General features: G+C 42.2%; 2 protein-coding genes across 2 annotated transcripts in view; one reads left to right on the top strand and one right to left on the bottom strand.

The window, feature by feature from the left end:
• Positions 1 to 221: 221 nt before the first annotated feature.
• On the bottom strand, positions 222 to 2571 carry thoc7 (THO complex 7). The gene is made up of 8 exons (XM_056274447.1): positions 2390 to 2571; positions 2016 to 2136; positions 1767 to 1894; positions 1466 to 1552; positions 1205 to 1262; positions 1020 to 1086; positions 850 to 919; positions 222 to 378 (listed from the first exon to the last, which is right to left on the bottom strand). Exons 1-8 carry the CDS (start codon positions 2406 to 2408, stop codon positions 317 to 319), a joined length of 612 nt encoding a protein of 203 aa, XP_056130422.1. The 5' UTR covers positions 2409 to 2571; the 3' UTR covers positions 222 to 316.
• A 5199-nt stretch (positions 2572 to 7770) lies between these two features.
• The window catches only part of LOC130107906 (ataxin-7), a 54182-nt gene continuing 38361 nt past the window's right edge, over positions 7771 to 23591 (top strand). Inside the window, exon 1 of the mRNA XM_056274705.1 lies at positions 7771 to 7860. The gene's annotated coding sequence lies outside the window, so the exon portion shown is untranslated. The remainder of the gene's footprint in view (positions 7861 to 23591) is intronic.

Raw genomic sequence — 23591 nt, 5'->3', positions numbered from 1 at the left:
CTAAAAGCTGGGATCTGTAACTGGCTATGAATCAGTTTCTGCTGGTTTGTCCCATGACAAGAATATAGTTCATGCCATCATCTTAGTCTGACAATGGAAAATGGGAAAACAGCTGCTCTGAATCTTGATCTAGTTTGTAAGGTTGATTATAATATGCAGCAGGCAGAAAAAAACCCTACTTCATAAAACTACTACAGCTAAAGTATGAACAAGAACGGAACAACGGACAAAAACTTTATTCAAAATTATGAACAAATTACAAAAACAATTTCTAAACAATAGCACCTAAAAAGGGTCTCTAAAATCCCTGCAACATTCAGTCACCATTTTCTGTGGAGCTTTCCTGGTTGTTTTCATCATTGTCTGATTTTTCATCATCTAGAAAAGAAAATATAGAAACCAATTATAAAATGTTTCATAGGAACCTCTGGGCTTTCCTTAAATATGCCATTAATCAGTTTTATTTTTTTAACAATGTTGACATTATCTGCTAACAAAAACTGCCACCCTATTTAGTTACATAACTTTTTTTTAAAAAACATAGTGGTACTCAAGGTCGGTTTAATAAGAAAAGCCAATGTTCACACTGGCTTTCCTCATCATTTGCCCGAACACAAGACCAGACTTGGGGGAAGTTAGTTTGAGCCTTTGCAGTGCACACCTTAGCCTTTAACACCTTCCTATCTCCAGGATAGTTTTGAGATAGACAGGGTTTGTAACATCATTGAAAGAATGACAAAATTAATCATGCAGGATCCTCCTCCCCCCATGGGGTAGCTTATGTGATGACAAATTCTATCAGGGGGAATAGCAACATCAGAGGCTTGGTGCTGTATAGCATTTACTCACTCTCAAGTGTCTGTTGCAACTCCTGTATAGTACTGAGAAGGACGTGAAACTGTTTCTTCCTCAACTCCAACTGGGGGTGAGAGAGAATAAAAGATGAAGAGCATAGCTCAACACCAGAATCTGATAATTTCACAAGTTGCTTCACAAAGATGATGCGTATTTGGTTTTACCTTTGCATCCACATTTTCCTTTATGTGCGACAGATGCTTAAGTTCTCTGTCAAGAGCCTCCAATTGCCTGAATTGAAAACCAATTAAAAACTATTTTAATGACAGCCAAAACTTAAAACCTTCTGGTAACTTTTGACAAATACACCTTATAATTGAAATGAACCAGATGGGGAAAGGCAACTCACTTTAGCGTTTCATGTCGATCAGGATGTTGCTGGATAACCTTGGCCAAAGCATCATACTCTGGAAAACGAAAGAGAGTAAAGGTAATCACATTTTAGATCATTTCCCCACTTATTGCTGCTAAAATTATTCATTATTTGTGCCAATACTATTGGCAAATTCCAACCAAGTCTCAGAGAGTGGGTAAATACTCGGCCTTGGTCACCGTTTGAAATAACTAACAAAACCACGCATTGTGTAGACTGGGTGTAAGTTCTCCATACCTTGGCGATTCTTTCGAATTCTCTTTGCCCTCTGAATCTCCTTTTTGCACTCTGATATCTTTTCATGTGCAGCTGTAATATTTTGTTCTACAACACAGAAAGGAAATAGTGAAAAATTGTGGGCAAGCTTTATTTTATCTTAGAAAAAGAGATTCATTGTACAGTGGTTGTGATGGCCCAGTTTTTTTATGGCAATACGTACAGAACTCGCATGTGCATGCTAATGCTGATATTTCAACGCAGAGAGAAAGTAGAAGAAAGAAAACATTAAAAGAAATATTTGGGACATATACAGGCATACCTATGCTGGCATATATTGCTTCATAATTCTCCATTTCCCGAAGGTTCATGTCATAAACCATCAACGTCTTTCCCATGGAAAATTCGCATTGAGCCAATGTTCCCAGCATTCTCTGGTACTGTGTAAATCTGCACAGGGACACAAGATCGAGTTGTAACCCCCTACCGTTTCTATTTTCTTACACTTTTAAACGAAAAGCAAACTTCTTCGTGCTGCTTGAAAACAAAAATAAAAGTAAAACAAACTCACCCTTCTTCTGGAGAGCCAGGCGTATGGCACCATTTGGTGAAACTCTTGAGGAGCACGTTGATTCGCCGGTCATCTCCTGCTCCGTCGCCATCAATAAGTAGACGTTTCCGAATCACTTCATCTTAAGTGAGAGAGACACTGGAGCTCAACAGCTTTGCACATAAATCAAATGCTAAAAGGGCGGCTAGCTGACTAATATATACGCTAGCTTATTCGGCTAGTTAGCTCCTATGCCTACTAGCTAGCTATGTTCTGTAATCTGTACAACGAATTTCCTGTTGACAAGTATTCACACCTTGTTCTACAATGGCTTTTCAAGGATAGTTATGATCGCAATACATTTGTTCTAACTATTAGCTACAACAGTAACTCACCGTCAGTAACAACCCCCATGTCTTCCGAAAGAAAGCACGATTATATAAACTTTATTTAAAAAATGGAAGCTAACAAGGTGCCCCGCCTCTAATAAAGGGGAGCAGCGATTGGTGAAGGAGAAAAAGGTTGTTTGACTTTTCAGCAAAACCGCATGCTTTTACTTTCACGTAATTTCTTTTCGGTACATGTCCTGTGACTCGAGTATCTTGAGCGGTTTTCAAAATTCAAGCCATAAACCAGCTTTATTCAATAACTCATCAATGCGCATGCGTACAAGCTCCCGTACATGACGTCTGTTTCCCAGAGTGCAGTCGGGTAAACAGACATGGGAGCACCTGGTAAAGACCTCCACAGGCAGTGAGCTTAGCATAGCAGTCGTTCTTTTCCCCCCACGATCTTCGTTCTTCTTTGTCCACCACGTTTGGCAGATTTATATTCGTCTGGTGCCCTAATTTCATCTACAGCGTCAAGGGTCTTGGTAAGAATTAAGTTGTTCTCAACCGATGACGACTATAATTGACATCGGCTGCGCTGCCAAGCTTTTGCCAGCTCCTTCGCTAACGGCAGTCATGGCTGGCCAGAAGCCTCAGCTTCTGTTAGCAAGCTAACTTAGCCACTCCTTACAAGGGGGTACTGGTGACAGACCTAGTTACATTTTTTCTCAAACTAAAAGGTTTCTGTCTCTTGTTGTCATTTCACATTTCCTAATGGAACTGATATATTTTCCACATTTAAGTTATTTGCTTTATATTCTGCAATTGTTTTTATTTTTGCTTTACGATAGTGCATTGGATAGGTTGGAACAATTCAAGCCCATAAAACTGCTGGCTCTTGCTAGCCTGTCAACCAACGTTAGCTAGCTATGGCTAGCTAAGTAAACTAGGTTGTCAAATCGTGCAAATGTCAGTCGCTTACAATATACCGTTTACTTAAAAAAATGATATTGAGTAGGGCGTGATTGACTTTAAATTTTTCGGTATTTATAGAGTTATTAGGACTTCTCCTGTCGATCGTTCAAGAATTTGAGGGAAAATTGGAATAAAACACAGGACAAGTATTGGATACTGTCAGGCGCTCATCTTATTAAGATTAAGATCAGCACGTCTACACAAATATTCATGAAAAAAATGCTGTATTGTTTTGACAAGTGTGTAATGTTGTGAACAAATTTGCTTTTTATGTAGCGTTCACGTCAGCTTCTCTTTACTGGCTCTTACCCCCCCCCCCCAGTGATGCATTCTAATTCACATATGGAGGTGCTTTAGCAGTGTAATTCATTAACAACATGGAAAAGATGTGCATGCCAGTGAAATGACAAGCAATCAATTTGTATTCATAAGACTACAAATAAATTGCCATTGGCCATTAATCCAAATATCTCCCTGTAAACCACTGATCTATTATATGTAATGAGTTTCAGTGCTGTAACCCAGGGTCAGTTTTGCTTAGAAAATGCACTTGCTGATAAAAAAAGGGTATTGTTTATATTATGTAGATATTTCACATAGATTCTAATATTCAGAGCTGGAACATCAACTCCCCTGCATTTCCATTCCGATACATCTCATAATTTGCAAACCACTAATAATTTGACCAAGTCAAATGGACTTTTTAAGATAGAAGACTACCTCTAAATAAGGAAGGTACTTATCACATTGGTTGATTAAGAAAACAGACTGACTTGACAAATTTACCAAGAACTTGCAAGTTTGGTGGCATTAGTTTCCTCACTGGGTATACACTGTTTCATTCAATTCATATTGGGAATGTGTCTCAATGATGTGAATTTCCTGAGCTCTGTGTCTTTGCATACTAACAATTATTTTGTTGTTTTTTTTCATTATGTTTCAGAACTATTATGCAGAGTTGATGTTGATTCTATTGATTGTATGCAAAAATCTTATTTTTCTGATGCACCAACCAGTTCTTGAACTTACAAGTAAATAATTCAAGAAAAAAAACTCCTCAGCAAAATTAACAATATGTAAGTCCATTGTCTAAAATATGGGGTTCAGCTAAAGTTCTTAGTCAAAATGTTGAGCTCCAGAGAAGAGACTAGTATTTTTTATGGATGATTACCTAGGTTTGAGCCACTGTTGGATTAAAGGGGTAATTAAAAGCTTAAATGATCAAATAATTTAAATAATTGAATAATGATTAAGACCATTAATTAGAAGAATGGCTAAGGCAATAATAAATAAGTACATGAATGAATGATCTGAAATCACTAACTTCACTGTCACTGAACAATCACTAAATTATTATTGTTATTTTTATTTTACTACATTGCCAATGGCAATAGACTACTTGGGTGTGAGTTAGTTTAGTCTTTTCGTACCAACATCTGCAGAGGGAATTCTGCTGTCCAGTCATTTGGGTTCTGGTATGTACTGTCCTTCTTACAGCACAATACATTTTGCAGTACAAATGTACAATTACAATTGTAATACACATACAACTGCTGTATACTGGTTACAAATTGTTATTGTTATTGTTATAATTATAACATAAGTATATAATATAGTAATAGATAAATATATATATATTAGTGTATAATAGTATATTATATAATATATAAGCATAATAAGTTATATTAGTATATAATATATAAGCAATATAATATAATATTGTGGAAGTTGGGAGAAAACAGATGAACAACTTCTGTCTTTGACCACCACTTCGCACGTGTAATTTATTTCCTTATATACACAACCCTGCCCAACCACTTCCGGCTATCGAGTGGTCCTGTCCACCATTGCGAGGAGGTACGTAAAACTGTGGGAGGAGGTCTGGGGAACCACCAGGTCCACATGTACATGGTCGAACATCCGTTTGGGTACTGGGAACTGCGCCAGGGGGGCTTTCCTTCCAGCAAGGAATGGAAGTGTTGAACGGCGAGGTAGAGGGCAAAGAGCTCCCAATCGAAGGTGCTGTACTTCTGTTCACTGGGGCGTTAGCTGTTGGCTGAAGAAAGTGAGCAGCTGCCAAGCACCCTTCACCCACTTCTTGTGCACCACACCGACTGCATACTCCGAAGTGTCTGTGGTAATGGCGATCAGAGCCTTGGGTGATGGGTGCGCCAGCATTGGAGCGTCAGCCAGAGCACTCTTAATGTTGACAAACGCCTTGTCCCTCTCTGTGGACCAGTCCACAGTGTGTTTGGTGGCCTTGCCTTTCAGGGCCTCGTACAGGGGTCGCATGATTTGAGCAGCTCAGGGGATAAAGCGTTGGTAAAAGTTTACCATGCCGAGGAACTTCTGCTGGGACTTGACTGTGAGCAGTCGCGGGAAGTTCACAACGGCGTCCACTTTTGACGGCTGTGGTACTGCTTCATATTTGGTGACTCGTTGTCCGAGGAAGTTGATGGTGGACAGCCTGAACTGGCACTTGGCTGGGTTGATGATCGGCCCATGCTCTCTGAGCCACTCAAGAAGCGGCTGAAGGTGAGACAGGTGTTCCGCTTTGGAGGTGCTGGCGATGAGGATGTCGTCTAGATAGACAAAGGTGAAAGGCAGATCCTTTAGCACTGAGTCCATGAGGCGATGGAATGTCTGCAAAGCGTTCTTCTTTTTTTTTTGAATACCCCCCCCCTTTTTTTTTCTCACCAATTGTACTTGGCCAATAACCCTATTTTCCATGCCGTCCCGGTCGCTGCTCCACCCCCTCTGCGGAGCCAGGGAGGGCTGCAGACTACCACATTCTTCTTCCAATACATGTGGAGTCACCAGTCACTTCTTTTCACCTGACAGTGAGGAGTGTCACCGGGGGACATAGCATGTGAAGATCACGCTATTCCCCCCCCAGTTCCCCCTCCCCCCTGAACAGGTTCCCCATCTGACCAGAGGAGGCGCCAGTGCAGCGACCAGGACACATACCCACATCCGGCTTCCCACCCGCAGACACGGCCAATTGTGTCTGTAGGTACGCCTGACCAAGCCGGAGGTAACACTGGGATTCGAACCGGAACCCTGTGTTGGAAGGCAACGGAATAGACCGCTACACTACCCAGACACCCCTGTGCAGCGTTCTTGAGGCTGAACGGCATGCACCAGAACTGGAACAGTCATAATGGGGTGATCATCACCATTTTGGGGACATCAGCAGATGGATGGGCACCTGATGGTATCCACGGATGAGGTCCACTTTGGAAAAGATGGCTTTCGTAGCCAGGTGGGCGGAAAAGTCCTGGATGTGTGCAACTGGGTAGCGAGGATGATGTGGAGGGGTGAAGCCCATTGGCTGTTGTAGCGGCGAATGATGCCGAGGCGCTCCATATTCTCAAACTCCTCCCTGGCCCCGGTGAGCTTGGCCGGGTCGAGGTGCCGAGCCCAAGCATAGACCAGTGGGCCAGTGGTGGCAATGTGGTGCTCCACTCCATGCTTGGCGGTGGATGACCTGAAGGTGAAGCGCGTGGGAGGAAACCAGAGCACCCGGAGAAAACCCACGCAGACACGGGGAGAACATGCAGACTCCACACAGAGGATGACCCAGGACAACCCACAAGGTTGGACTACCCCGGGCCTCAAACTCAGGACCTTCTTGCTGTGAGGCGACCGCGCTAACTACTGCGCCACCGTGCCAGCTTATTTATTCTATTTATTTACTTTTATTTATTTATTTATTTGGTGACTGATATATGCAAGTACTAGAAGCTGCTGTAAACCAGAGTCAAATTCCTCATATGCATAAGCACGCTTGACCAATAAAGTTGATTCTGATTCTGATAGGGCAGTTTTTGGGACTTATTTACTATATTCAATCATCTCTTTTTATAATATGTTGTGTTACAGTGAGGAAAGAGTCAAAATGTAAAATGCAGAGAAGAACAGCTGGTGTTGGCTGTATTTGGTTTGTGTGTAATGACTTACCTGACACCAGACAATAAAACTTTTGGACTATTTTAAGAACCTTTTTACAAATTACATTTTGATGTAGAATCATTCATGTTTAAACAAAAAAGGAAATCCTAATGTGTTTGCAGCAATTGCAAAGACGTGTGAAATAAGCTGTGTTGTTGTTAGCTACTTCTCTAAATATGTTATACATCTGTTAAGAAATCAAAGAATAAACATGAAAAGGGTAAATTATTTTTCTCTTGTTGTTGTCCAATCTCCTAAAGAGATTACTGTGAGACTGGAGAAAGTGTGTAACCCAAATAGTGCTATTACTGTTTAGTGGTGAGGAACTCTACGAGCAGTGAGTCGAGGTTCAAATCCTCCTCAGATTGCCCTGGTAAGGTTGTGTTACCTTCCAGATGAGACTGTATGATTACTTAACCACTGATTAATTCAATCAAGACATGGGAAAACAATGAACCTGATACTGACTCATCTCTAAACTGTGTGTATTTATGTGTGTTTATGTGTATCCAGATTTTCTCTTCAGTTTGTGTGGCAGCCAACAATCAACCACACTGATGAGGATCGTCTGATTGATTTGAAATTAAGTTCCAGAGTTCACATTTGACAAGGTAAGGCCTTACTGTTAAAAGCTACTTTCTGTTACACTCGGTAAGCTGGCAAGTGCAATATTCTATAGTTATATGTAAGAGTTATTAAGCAGCTCTTACAGATGTTAACAACATTACTTATCTGAAGTAATACTTTAGGCTTTGGTAAAGGATTGGATTTTGGTAGCACAACTCCATATAGGTTTCTGAAGAACCGGCCACCACTGATTGGGAGAACTTGGCTATGGTTAGACATTTAGGTTGAATTGTGTGTATGCATATGGTTCTTGTCAGAACAGATGTCATGGTAACATATCATTGATTGGGTTGTTTTAAGCATTCACTATGGTGTGATTGCAGTGCTTCTCTACTACAAGTCAGTAATGGACTATTAATAGAAAGGAAGTTGTGACTAGCATTTACAACGACCAACACCAAAATGTTTCTCATCGGCTTCTATTTTATCTGTGGTGGTGGCTGGATGGGCCTGGGTAAGATTTACACAGTAAAAAGAATTAAATTTGTCTGTCACAATTTTTTTTTTTTTAGTTTCAGTTTAGGAAATGGGTTTGAAGCAAATACTTGTGAATAGAAAACTCTTCAGGCCTCATAATATGTGTGAGTATAGTCAGACAGCGAGCTAAACACTTTCCAAAAAACTCATATCAGACAGGTGCTGAGTTTTAAGTATTAAATCAAAAATGTGAAACTGATAATACACAAATAGAAATTGCGCTTAGGAATAAAACTACTTTGCATAAATCACAAAAGTGAATAAACTTCAAGGTAAGTATAAATGTTTGTGTGTATGTCCTTTTACTTGGCAGAGTCCTTAGAAAACAGGAGAACAACCTTTTAAAAAAAACATCCCGGGAACAGCCTATGTTTGCTGTTTCAAACAGTTACCACCTCCACTTGTGCAGCCTTCCCTTCTTCACTAGGAAAAGTTCTGTAAACCAGTCCCACAGGTCAGGTGTTGTTCTTGGCTTTTCTGTCTCTGTGGTGAACTATGTGTCCATTGATTCTATTATTTTGATGTTTATAGCTTGTATGCATTTAAAAACGACAGCCTACCATTAACTGTTGGCCTCCCCCTGTTCTTGGTGATGTGACAGACCATGGGCCAAACACATCCAATCCCACACAAGTGAAGGGAAGGAATGCCTGTGTGTAAATGGTTGCTCCTCCTGTGTACGTATGACTTGCAACGGGTAACACAGTGGTAAATCATGCTGCAAATGACACACTTGTCACCGCCAACCCAGAATCTAGCTCCCTCTATGGCTTCTTCTGTGCCCTCGTTATGTACTTTACCTGGTCATGGAAATGCCTGATAAGGAGAGTGGTGACATGGTGTCTGTCTGGAAGGAGTATAGGGTGGGATTCATTAGCCAACTTCCAACCCTGAGGAAAACGACTGTGTTGAGGATGGGGAATTTTGCTGAAGGGGCTAGACTTGGTCAGTGATTACCCATTTTGCAGGTATTTGATCTCTCTTACAAAGATTTTCTGTTGGAATTGAACTGATGATTGTGACTTTTGCCATGCCTGAGAATCCTCTTGCACAGATGCCAGCTATGACAGGTGTCATTTTTGGGCACTTGAGGGAAGGAATAGAAAATGGGTAAGAATTCGGATGTCGTCTTCACCAGTGATGTCCAGTTAGATAAGTACTCCCAAGTTTTTTCCATCACTTTAAGCATTTAAAACACAATTGGTGACCTTGGGCCTCATCTCCACATTTGTCTTGGGATGACCTGTTAGTTGGAATGTCGTCTCATATGATTGACTGTTTTAGTAATGAGAAAGAAGCAAGGCCGTAACCATACTAAACATTGGAGGGAGTTCCCCCTGCAGTTGCCCACCCCCAATATTATGGTTAATAATTGTGTTTATTTTCTGCTACTCTATGGCAGTCAGTCACGGACCTTCATCCAAAGCAATCGCTATCATTCATACTTGTAAGAGATCATAATCTTTACAGCCTTGTACCATTGTTTTGAATAGGCTACACATAAAAGTTGAGAAAATTATAAAGAATCCATTAATTTTCAATTGTAGGCAGTTTTACATAAATCCAGGGAGTTAATTAAATGTACTTTAAGTTTCCTTTTAAAAAGGTCATTTTAACATTTGTAACTAAATATTTCTGCACATTCTTCTGTACTTCCGATTTACAAGCCATTTTTAATTGAGTTCAACCCAGTTTTTTTTTTTTCATTCATGAGCCACTGCTCTCATTGGCTGAGAAGCCCTTGATGTGCTGGGGGGAAAAACAATCAAACTGTGTGAAAAACGGCCGTATATATTTGACCCGTGTCTCCCTCAATGTTGAAAATGTTTGTTATGGTCTTGGATAGAAGGGTCCAGTTAACCACAAGGATAACTTTAACAGGCTCGTTTGCAGTGCTCTTGTAACAAGACACATTGAGTTTAAAGGTCAGGTCTAGTGGCTTAGAACATGATAAACCCTACTAAACACTGGTGCAGTAATGCTTCCTAATGGCAGTCCATCTACTTTCACAAAATTTCAGTAAGAATTGACTAAAATAAACAAGTTTCATATACCCAGTTTTCATGGGATTGCCGAAAAACCCATTTGAGCAGTGAGAATGTCCAAAGTTATAAGACCCTCCCATTCAAATTTTGATTGACAGGGACAATGAAAACACATCCATTTGGGTTCATGCACTAGTGTGTTAACATCTGTTAGCTTCTGTTTTTCGCAATATGACAGCTATTCAGCCATATCAGAATGAGCCAGAATCAGACTCAGAATAAGAATCTGAAGTTGATCAGCCTCTAATTCGAGGATTGTAGGACGTTAGTGAATGGTAATGGCATGATTTACAAGCGTTATGGTCTTTGTATCTATTAGCTGGCTGGCTAGTGCTACAAGCTCTCATGCCGTTCATAGTTACTGCAGTTAACACTGGTTCCTAACATAGCACCAACGAGCAAGTGAATGCCTGCCTATTTCACTCGTCAAGAGTTTCCAGATAGGATCCAATATAGTGTCGCAGATTCCCAATAACGGGAACCAATCATCTTCCAGAGTGGGCGTTACATTTCCCCCCATCATTTACAGTGGAACAGGCCAGCAAAATTTCGCTCAAATAGAGTCAAATCAAGCAATTTCTCAACCAAGCGAAACATCACTTGCCCTGTTTCCTGCCACACAGAGCAGGTTAGGACAGATTAATTAAAAGTACTGAAAACAATCGAAAAAAAACCCCAAAACACTCACTCGCTTGCTCACATCTTGTCATGTTAGGATAGGCTGTAATAGATTATAGCAGTAGCTTGCAAGTGATGTTACATTATCACTATCTCTTCGTCTCCATAGTATAACTACATCCAAAGATTCAGTCAATCGAAATCCAGCTGACTGTTCTTACATCATCACCAAGGTTCTCGTAGGCCCCAGTTTTTGATAGGGTGAGAATTCAGGGGCCATTTTGTTTACGAGGCCAAAATGAAAGATTTATATAACTGATATATACCTATGAGCCCAGTGTATTATTACTACCCCAAATTGCCATTAAACAGTACCAATTGTAGAAAAAAAGGCTCTTTACTAGATCTGACCTTTAAGTCAGGGAGGTCACAATTCCACTTGCTTACTCTAGTGGACTATCTGATGTACTGTATTATATCATGGTCATAAATGTAGAATGTCCCTGAGCAAGAGATCATTTAGAGATATATTGCAAACCCAAGCTCTGAATTTGAGTCAAACATGGGTCTAATTTGTCCAAGTTTCTGTGGATGGTAGACCTATTTAGTACCAGCTAGGCTTGTGCCAGTTAACGATTGGGTTGTATATCGATGATTGAAGGGATGATCGACGATTGTTTTTTCCTATGCTGATATTAAGGCAATTTTAACTAAGTTACTATCAGTACTAAGACGTTATAAAAAATAATCTCTAGTATATGCACCCTACTGTGCATTTAGGGAGGTTTCTGGTGGAGCGGCATGTTCACCTGCTGAGCCCCATTAGTCAGCACAAGTGACGAGTAAATTTTAAATCCTTCATTACAAACCACTTTACCGTCACTTTTCCATGGATCTGACACCCCGCATCTCCGTTCTCCATATGTCTGCTCACCAAAACTTTGCTCTGCGCTCCATAAGAGTAGTTAACATTATGGATATGATTTGGATTGTGATATAGATAAGATAATAATGTTAAATGGAATATGATGTTGTGATATTGTTGCACCAAGCACAGACACACAGACTTTTAAAAGGGAGCCATTGTTTGAATAGAGGAGACATTGCTATTAAATATATTTTTTTATATTTAGTTATTTTAAATAAAATATTCACACTTATAAATGTTTATTCACGTAACTTTAACTTTATTTGTTTGCAGAAAGCTTAAAGGTTTGATTATTTCAAAGCTCTGTCAGATGCTGAGCCACGGTCAAGATGAATATTAAGAATTTTTAATCCAAATTCAATTCTAAAGTAAATAATAATTTCAAAAATGCTAAGCAGTGAATAATTATTTAATAAAAATGAATAAATATACTACTACTACAAACCAGGTAAAACCCAAAATACTCCCAAATACGAGATGTTATGTTTTTCTTGGATACTAATCTAAGTCATCCATGCCGGCATTTCACTGGTGTGCTGTGACATAACTCCCCCCACCTCCCTTCTATTCCCGCTGCCCTCTGGTGATCGGATCGCCTATCGGCGATCTCGAGTCGCTACGATTGGGTGATATGAAAATATAAATGATCGTCCAACCCTACTACCAGCACTCTTGATGTGGATCTAGTGAAGGAGCTGGCGCTACATGCCCATTGCTAAAGATCTTCTTAATGAAGTCGATATAGTGGTCCTTCTTCTTTGGCTTCTTCAGCAATGTACCACTTGGGGACATGAGGTGATCGAAATCTTGCTGCCTATTGTTAGGCAGGCACTACTGAGGAGTTCGAAATGGGAAAGGTTAGAATTATCTTTGGTGAACTCTGTTCGTGATGTTGAGGAACATCTTCATCTTCTACATAAGATGTCAACTTGTTATCATCTGGCAAGTGACCAACGATTTGACAGCCACCGGTCTATATTGCTTGAAGCCTCAGAGTGCTTGGAATATTTGTTCATCATCTTTTATTCATTCGAATTCTGTCCTCACATGGGCTGAGTAAACTGAGATAGCTTTTATTAAGGATGCTTGTTTTGCATGTGTTCATTATAGCATTGTGGGCTTCCCCTAGGCAAACATCTCCTATGATGACCAATCCCAAGTTGAGGAGCTGAGTGTAGGGCACTTTTGTGGTCCATTGTATTGACTGCAGACCTTGTTGACATGAATAATGTCCCTACTTATGAGTAGGAGGATCTAAGCGGCAGGATTGAAAGGTAAGATCAGTACTAACTCTGGCTTAAACATTTTTTAAGTTTGGACATTTTTGCCTTTTTTTGTTTTTATTGTTTTGGTGGGCCCCGCTTTTTGCAGCCTCTGAGCACATGCCCATTTTGCCTATGCATAAGTTACATCATTAAGTAACTTATGTAATGTTAAGAGTAAGAGTAGAGTTAGATTTCATAGTTTAAAGGATGATTCCATTTTTTTTTTACAACCTGGGTTTTATTTTCATAGCTTTTGCCATTGTTCAAATCAGTTATGATATCATTTCAAAAACCTATTCCTTTTTGGAGCTCTTGGACATAGGATCACTGCTGGACAGAACATTACTATGGCGTCTTATGGTGCCATGAAATACAAGCATCAGACATGTTTCAGCAAGTCCAATTTAACTCAATTATCAAAACAAGGTACTTGTTAGTGAAAATGAAAATGAAATTTGAAACAGAAGTAAAAACAAAAGTTATTATACAAAATGTCCAATATTATCAGTGGTTGATTGCACTGCTGGTTCAACTTGCAAGAATCTCATCTCATCTTCAGCCACTTTTCCGGGGTCGGGTCACGGTGGCAGCAAGCTAAGTAGGGCACTCCAGGCGTCCCTCTCCCCAGCAACGCCCTCCAGCTCCTCCTGGGGGATCCCAATGTGTTCCCAGGCCAGATTGGACATGTAGTCCCTCCAGTGAGTTCTAGGTCTACCCCGGGGTCTCCTCCCAGTTGGCCATGCCCAGTAAACCTCCAAAGGAAGGCGCCCAGGAGGCATCCTAATCAGATGCCCAAACCATCTCAACTGGCTCATTTCAATGTGAAGGAGCAGCAGCTCTACTCCAAGCTCCCTCCGGATGTTCGAGCTCCTCACCCTATCTCTAAGGCTGAGCCCAGACACCTACGGAGGAAACTCATTTCAGTCACTTGTATCTGCGATCTCACCCTTTCGGGCACTACCCAAAGCTCATGACCATAGGTGAGGGTTGGAACGAAGATTGACTGGTAAATTGAGAGCTTTGCCTTCCGGCTCAGCTCCTTCTTCGCCACAACGGTCTGGTACAACATCCACATTACTGCTGAAGCTGCACCAATCTGCCTGTCAATCTCCCACTCCATCCTACCCTCACTTGTGAACAAGACCCCGAGATACTTGAACTCCTTCACTTGAGGCAACAACTCATCCCCAACCTGGAGGGAGCAATCCACCATTTTCCGGTAGAGAACCATGGCCTCAGACTTGGAGGTGCTGGCTCTCATCCCAGCCATTTCACACTCAGCTGCAAACCGCCCCAGTGTGCGCCGGAGGTCGCGTTCTGGTGAAGCCAACAAAACTACATCATCTGCGAAGAGCAGAGATGTAATTCTGAGGTTCCCAAAACGGACACACTCCTCATCTTGGCTGCACCTTGAGATCCTGTTCATGAATATCACAAACAGAATCGGACACAAGGGACAACCTTGGCGGAATCCGACACCCACCGAAAACGTGTTTGACTTTGTGCCAAGAATGCGGACACAGCTCTCACTTTGGTTATACAAGGACCGGATGGCTTGTAGCAACTGCCCCATTACCCCATACTCCCGCAGAACTCCCCACACAGTGCCCCAGGGTACATGGTCGTAAGCCTTCTCCAAGTCCACAAAACACATGTAGACTGGCTGATCAAACTCCCATGCCCCCCTCAGCGCTTCTGCAAGGGTAAAGAGTTGGTCCATTGTTCCACGGCCAGGGCGGAATCCGCATTGTTTCTCCTGGATCTGAGGTTCGACAATCGGTTGGAGCCTCCTTTCGAGCACCCTAGAGTAGACTTTCCCAGGGAGGCTGAGCAATGTGATGCCCTGATAATTGGAGCACACCCTCTGGTTCCCCTTTTTGAATGTGGGGATCACCACCCCAATCTGCCACTCCACAGGTACTGTCCCCAACCTCCACGCAACACTGAAGAGGCGTGTCAGCCAAGACAGCCCAACAATGTCCAGAGCCTTCAGCATCTCAGGGCGAATCTCATCAACACCCGGCGCCTTGCCGCTGAGGAGCTTTTTAACTACCTCAGAGAACTCTGGCAGGGATATGGGTGGGGCTTCCCCTGAGTCTTCAAACTCTACCTCCTCCACTGAGGACGTCTGAGTTGGGTTCAGGAGCTCCTCAAAGTGTTATTTCCACCGCTCGACAGCATCCCCAGTCCGGGTCAACAGTTCCCCTCCCCGGCTGAACACAGCCTGAGTCAAGCCCTGCTTCCCCTTCCTGAGTCGCCAGATGGTTTGCCAGAACTTCCTTGAGGCCAACCGAAAGTCCTCCTCCATAGCCTCACCGAACTCCTCCCACACCCAAGTTTTTGCTTTCACGACCGCTGAAGCGGCAGCCCTTCTGGCCTCCCGGTGCCTGTCTGCTGCTTCAGGATACCCCTGGGCCAACCATGTCCGAAAGGCCTCCTTTTTCAGCCTGACGGCTTCCCTCACCACCGGTGTCCACCAGCGGGTTCTTGGGTTGCTGCCTTGACAGGCACTGATGACCTTTTGACCACAGCTCCTGCCTGCCGCATCTACAATAGAGGCTTTGAACATGGCCCACTCAGACTCCATGTCCCCAGTCTCCTTCAGGATACACGAGACCTTCTTCCGGAGGTGGGAGTTGAAGACCTCATGGACAGGGGCCTCCACCAGACATTCCCAGTTCACCCTCACTACACGTTTGGGTTTGCCAGGTCTTTCCGGCAGCCTTCCCCGCCATCTGATCCAACTCACCACCAGGTGGTGATCAGTTGACAGCTCTGCTCCTCTCTTCACCTGAGTGTCCAAAACATACAGCCGCAGATCTGATGACACAACCACAAAGTCTATCATTGGTCTTCGGCCTAAGGTGTTCTGGTACCAAGTACACTTATGAATTACCTTATGTTCGAACATGGTGTTTGTTATTGCCAATCCATGACTCGCACAGAAGTCCAATAACAAGGCACCGCTCGGGTTCAGATCGGGGAGGCCGTTCCTCCCAATCACGCCCCTCCAGGTTTCTCCATCATTGCCCATGTGAACGTTGAAGTCCCCCAGCAGAACTATAGAGTCCCGAGGTGGAGCCCTATCCAGGACACCACCCAGAGACTCCAAGAAGGCCGGATACTCCGAACTGCTATTCAGTGCATAAGCACACCACAACAGTCACAGCCTTTCCCCCAGCGACTCGCAGTCGTATAGAGGCAACCCTCTCATTCCCCGGGGAGAACTCCAACACGGCGGCGCTCAACTGGGGACTTGTTAGTATCCCCACACCCGCCTGGAGCCTGTCACCTTGGCCAACTCCAGAAAAGTAATGAGTCCAGCCCCTCTTCAGGTGTTTGGTACCAGAGCCCATGCTATGTGTGGCAGTGAGCCCAACTATATCTAGTTGGTACTGCTCCACCTCCCGCACCAGCTCAGCCTCCTTCCCTGCTAGAGAAGTGACATTCCACGTCCTGAGGACCAATCTGCGATGCTGGAAGTCGGCACGCCCTGGGCCCCGCCTTTGCCTGCCACCCGGCCTGCATTGCACCCTACCCCAATGCTTATCCCAGCGTGTGGTTGGTCCACGGGGTGGTCGCTCCATGTTGTTTTTTTGGGCTGGGCCCGACCGGGCCCCATGGACCGAGGCCCGGCCACCAGAAGCTCGCCGGCGAGCTCCCCTCCCAGGTCTGGCTCCAGGAGGGGGTTCCGGTTTCCCTTTTCCGGGCGAGGTGCTGTAACTCTGCTGGTGTAAATTAATTGGGTTTTTTGGGAATAGCTCTTAATCTGGCCCCTCCCCTGGGACCAATTTGCCTTGGGAGACCTACCAGGGGCTATTGCCCCCGACAACACAGCTACCTTTGGCAGTAGTAACCAACGCTCCCTGGGCAGTGTAGTTGAGAAGTCAAAGATAATGGGAAATCATGTACACGGTCTAACTATGGGACTAGGAGGTTTTTTTAGTTGTTGAAAGGGCAGGTTGAAGGATCATCTTCCATGGCACTCTAAGACCAGTGGTGGTATGGTGTCAAGAGTTCCACAACAAAGCTGGTTAGTAAAACAATATCATAACTGATCTGCACGATGGCAAAAACTTTGAAAATAAGACTCAGGTTGTAAAAAAAAAAAGAATTATCCTCTGAATAAACAAAGTATTCTGTTTCTTTTTCTGGTTACCAATTCCAGCCATGTTTATATTCAGCTAGCTTGCTAAATTTCCTAGTATCTACAGGTAATTTAAGCTTGCTAGAAATGAAATGGAAGGGCCAATGCTAAAGGCAGATGGCTGAACGTAACTCTACTGAATTTGTTAAGTGATTATCAGCTGCTGTTTGGCTTCTTTCATATAACCATAGAAGTAATAAAATTATTTTTGTCGCTTAAGTTAAAAAATTGATTGGTTTTCCTTTTGCATTGACTTTTAATTTAGATTTCTTAAGTTAGCCAACCAGCTAACAGTATTATTATCCACAGAGATGTCTAGCTTTCCAAACCAGCATTACAATTAAAATTAAATCTCTCTGATTAAATTCAGATGATTTTTGTAAAATGCTTGAAGAGAAACATCAGGAAGATGATAGGCAGGTAACTTTGGGAAAGGAAGGACATCTTCCATCTGGTGAGTGGAGTCAAAAAACAAGCAAAAGATGGAGGAGAGAGAAAATGAGAGGAGAAGAATGTTAGCTTGTGGGGCTATGTTATGGCAGGCTTGGCCTGATACCCTTCAACCCCACTGCTTGGAAAAAAATCTAAGGGGAGAATAATAAGTTGTGATAATTCGTGGCTGACATGGAACATCTCTTCATCACATTATCTTTCACCACACCTTGGTTAACCTTTCTACATCATGGGATTTCAAAATGTGCTTTGACATATTTGTTGGTATGCTGAGATTTCCCAGCTTGTGGAAGAAGAAAACTGGATTGATTCATTCTTTCGTTTGTCTCATCCATCTAGACAGCTGCTTCTAGTACCTTCGCAGCAGCTAATACAGACTCAGTTCCTACATTCCTCTTGAAAAGCAGCCAGCGTGGCGTCCAGCCATGCTCGGTCCACCTTCATCTTTATCTGATGCTTGGTTAAGTTATCTTTTGGACATGTAGCGTCTACCTGAGAATGTTCCTCATCTGCTGCATACAGTGATTGGACTTCTAAATTGTGTAAATCACTAGGCTTCTGGGTCGTTAATGCCATGATGCAATGTGTTTCCAGTCTGTAATTCCCTGAAGAAGTAATTTCCTGCCACCTCTTCCAAATTTTTCTTGCTATATGTGCATACCATGAAACTGTAAAGCATGTCACAAACTCAAAACTTTCAAAAATTTAGCTTCGCTTTTGCAAGTACACAATGGGTCCCATCTCTTTGGCAGTGTCCCACATAGAGCTGTGCACTAGCCAGGTTATCAAAAATGCATTCATGCAAGTTAGAATTAGACCTACATATATTTCAGAGAAAGATTGGTACCTTTCCATACAACAATGTGTGGCAGTTCTCTATTATTTTGTCCATAAAATATGATTTTATATCAAAATAAATCCATGCAGAGGAAGTGCAGTTGTCACACAGTGCTGGCCTTTGTGCCAATTGTGTCCACTGGACCACCATGATCCACTTATCGCTCATTTGCACAAGATTCAACAATGACACACACACACACACACAAACACACAAAAACACACAAACCAGCATTCCTATGATAGAGTTGAATGTATATGTAAACACATACTAGATCCCACCTCCCCCTGAGTTAACTTGCATATGTGATTCACTTTGGGGAGATTTGTATTTGAAATTACTAGAGCTGTATAAACTAAGTTGGTATTGCGCATTAAATTATTCAATTTTGTTATTAAATTCTTTAATTAACAAATGTTCACTTAACTGTCACATACTGCTCCTTGTATATGTTCCTGGTGTGTGACATTGTGAGCAAATATGCAAATAAATCTGTGAGCAAATTTGCTCTGAGATGGTGTCAAGCTGATAGATATGTATAAACAAGTATAGTATGAATAAAACGGTGTACTGCTCACTTTGAATGACATTACATCAACCCAATATTTCCTCCCTAAGTTTAGAATTGACAAACAAGATTAGAATTTATGAACCATGAAAATATTGTTACACAACTACAAACAGCTTAAAACCAAACACAGCGTTTAGACTTGCACATTCCATTATGTATGGAAGATGTTAATTTAAAAAAAAACAGTTGTCATCATAAGAGGTCTGTTACTGTCAAATATGACTAATTACAGAGGGTGCTTTGACAAGGCCAAAAAAAAAATGCAACAGGCGGGCACTGTGTCTCTAAAAACAGCAAGCAATCATTCTGATATTCATAGATAGCGGTGCCAGTTCACACCACTGGATATCGCCAAAATCCCCCATGGTTGACTACCGAGGAAGTTAAGTTCTATGTGCTGAACTTTTGCACAGCTGGGTCCAGATGCATTTCAGATTCATTGCAGATTCTGGTTCCAACATTAACTTTAAACTAAAATCTCAAAATTCAACACTAAATGGACTGGTATTCTATTTCAAGAGTCTGCAAGTGTGGTATAGTGGTCCTTTTTCAAAGTTTAGTTTAAAAGTTGGTGCATTTTGATATTGAAGACAATGGATCAGTTAAGCTAAGATTCAGCTAAGTGTCGCAATACTTTCTCAATATCTAGACATGTCTGTGAATGTTCTCATTCATCCAGGTCATGGTTATCCAAAAGAAATTGAATCAAGTGCAACTGGACTTGGTACATCAATATCTAGACAATTCTAAATAATGTCTGACAGTTTTAATGAGGTGTGGGTTCAAAAAAGATTTGCATAAAAGATGAAGCCAAGGTTGCTGTTCATTTAAAGTGGGGGTAAGTGGTCCTTGGCAGAAGTTAGCAAGAGCTAGCTATATTATGAAAACATACTGCAAAAGAATCCATCTACTCCAGGTAAGGAAATTACAGACAGTTGAATCCATTCATCTGGACACATTTATTGAAAGAAACATTTCATCAAAATCAAAATCAAATCAATTTTATTTGTATAGCCCAATATCACCAATTACAAATTTGCCTCAGTGGGCTCAACAGCAACACAACATCCTGTCCTTAGACCCTCTCATCGGATAAGGAACAACTCCCTAAAAAAACCCTTTAACAGGGAGAAAAAATAGGAAGAAACCTCAGGGAGAGCAACAGAGGAGGGATCTCTCTCCCAAGACGGACAGCGTGCAATGGATGTTGTGTTGACGCAATTTACATAATACAACATTGAAAGAGGATAACAGAATTATAATGGACATAACATTTATGAAGAACATGATGCACAGGATGCCAAGCAGTGTCCAGATGCCAACGGAACAATCCAGGACCCAAGCCACGCGACCAGCATCATCAGTTAAAAAAAAAAAAAAAAAAAACTTGTGTGAGGAGAGGAAGGGCAGGCAGCAAGCATCCAAATGGCGACCACCATCACCACGGAGACCTGGGAGGAGAACCGACTGCACGTGCATGCAAGAGAGACTCACATGACACCATTCAAACACAGAAAAAGAGAAAGGAGAAGACATCATTCAGAGAGAGAGAAAAGACATGTTAGAGAAGAGAACAGTTTGCAATAGTCATTAGTCATAATCAGTTAAGTCATAATCTATACTCGATAATCTCGTCGGCAGAACAGTGGTTGGTAAATTCATTGAGACAGAAAACCAACCTGCCATCCAGTACAGGTTGTGAAGCACTCAACTTAAAGGCAACTAATTGTAAGCTAAGGCAAAAAGATGAGTTTTAAGTTTGGATTTAAAGGACTCCACAGACTGATTGTCTGATGGCAGCAGGCCATCACTCATCAAAGTGACCTCTTCAGTCTCAACTGACTGCAGGTATCCCCACCCTTATAAACAATACAGTGGCATAACGACCGAAAACAATGATCGGTTCATATGCAAATTGCCATGACCAATTTGTGAATAGCATGCATTGTGTGAATAGCATACATTGCCATTACAATAGCAATGTATGCTATTCACAGGGGATTGGAGAGTAGTTGCAATCACAGCATTGTGAAATGGCAACAGATGTACTCTTGGGCCTCCCACCCCCCTTGGTTCAGGGATGGTCATTCCCTCTTCACATAGATGGCCTCTTTGATACCCCATCCAAACCAGCATTCCTCCCTATCAAGGATGTGCACATCCTCATCCTTGAAAGAGTGGCCGCTGGCCAGTAGATGGGTGTAGACCACGGAGTCCTGGCCTGACGCATTAGCTCTTCTGTGTTGTGTCATCCGCTTGGCAAGCATCTGTTTGGTTTCCCTGATGTTCCAGGGAACTGTTCTGGCCTGACGCGCTAGCTCATCTGTGTTGTGCTATCCTCTTGGCCAGTGGCTGTTTGGCTTCCACGATGTACAAGTCACAGCAGTCCTCCCGGCACTTAACAGCGTACACTATATTGCTCTGTTTGTGCCAGGGGACCTGATCATTGGGGTAGACGAATTTCTGGCACAGCGTGTTTTGGGTTTGAAAGCAACTAAGATGTGTCCCCACTGGGGGGGTAAGAAATTGTTCCGAAACTCCTGCCACTTATGGAATCACCACTGGTTTACATTTAGGTCTCTTCTATCAGCTGGTGCACTGTTTGGGCATCTTCCTGGCTTTGACAAACGCCCAGTTAGGATAACCACACTTAACCAGGGCCTGTTTAATGAGGGATTTCTCCCCTCCCCTGGCTGCTGTGTCGGTGGGGACACATCTCAGTTGCTTTCGAACCCCAGAACACGCTGGGTTCAAATGGTGTATGCTGTTAAGTGCTGGGAGGATTGCCATGACTTGTACATTGGGGAAACCAAACAGAAGCTGGCCAAGAAGATGGCACAGCACAGAAGAGCTAACGCGTCAGGCCGGGACTCCGTGGTCAAGACTCATCTACAGGCCAGTGGCCACTCTTTCAAGGAAGAGGATGTGCACGTCTTTGATAGGGAGGAATGCTGGTTTGAACGGGATGTCAAAGAAGCCATCTATGTGAAGAGGGAACGGCCATCCCTGAACCGAGGGAGGCGCTAAGAGTACATCTGTCACCATTTTACAATGCTGTGATTGCAGCTAGTCCCCAATCTTCAGTCTTAACTGAGGAGGTCACTTAGATGAGTGTTGAAACATTTCTCTCAATAAACATTGTGTCTAGATTAACTAATTCAACTTTCTTTCTTTGATTTCTTACCTGGATTATTGAGTATGCATAAAGATCAACATCCATCCATCCAATATCCAAACCGCTTATCCCAATCAGAGTCATGGGGATGCTGGAGTCTATCCCAGCAGTCATCAACAACCAATGTTTAACCATTTAAATAGATATATATTTTCAGTTTTTACAACTTATTTGTCTTGCATTCTTTTTCATATAGACTCAGTAATCCTGGGGTCGCTCCAGTGGCTCGCCTGGTATAGCGCGTACCACATAAGGCTCCTTACCACGTCAGTGTGGGTTTGAATCCGGCTCGGGACCTTTGCTGCATCTCATCTCCCGTCTTTCTCTGCTGTCACTAATAAAGGTGGAAAATGCCAAAAAAAAAAATCTTAAAAAAACAACTGTTATCCCCATTCCCACTCAATTGTATGTCTACTTCATAGCAACTCAAAGGGCTTACTCTTCATTCTATTCAGTGCATAGTCATCAATATTTGGTGCTTAATCAGAAAGAATGCATCTGGTGTTTGGTCACTATTGCACAAATAATCTCAAATTAAAAGCAAAGAGTAAATTAGATGATAAATAATGCATTTGGGAAAATATTGACATTTTTAGGTTGGTTAAGTTGTGTCCTGTACACAACTGTAACAGTCATGCATTATTGCACACTTTCTTTCCATTTGGCGTTCACATTAGCTGCACGATACATTTTTTAAAAATTTTCATTAGATGACAGTAGATTTGATTTTGTTAAGTTAATTTTTAAATTCAATGAAGACAGTAAATGTCTCCTGTATTCTAGTTTTTGAGCGATTACATAAAATTAAAACCCCTTGGACACAAGGCCTATTTAGCAGTAGAGCTAGTCTACTACACATAAAATACTTAAATCACCAGGAACTAAAGTCTAATGTTAGAAGATTATTTGCAAAAATGCGACAAATAAATTGAAGATTTATTTTAGGATGGTAAAAAAACTCCGTATAACACTCTAAAACACCAGGAAACAAAACACATGTTGTATAACTTTACTCTTAAAATATTCACAGAACGACGGGGTCGAGTCTTTACAGCCCTGTGTTAGAAGTGTGCCCATTTTACTCATGGCAGGTGGCGATGATCTATGTTTCACATGACTCCCGTATTGTAATATGAGTGTCGAACTTAGTTAAGTGGTAAACTGAATGGTGGCATAGGTTGAACAAAAAAGTTTTGTC

The sequence above is a fragment of the Lampris incognitus genome, chromosome 2 (genome assembly GCF_029633865.1).
Source record: "Lampris incognitus isolate fLamInc1 chromosome 2, fLamInc1.hap2, whole genome shotgun sequence".
Classification (NCBI taxonomy): domain Eukaryota; kingdom Metazoa; phylum Chordata; class Actinopteri; order Lampriformes; family Lampridae; genus Lampris; species Lampris incognitus.
The sequence above is the reverse complement of the archived record's forward strand: the minus strand, read 5'-3'. Positions and strand labels throughout refer to the sequence as shown.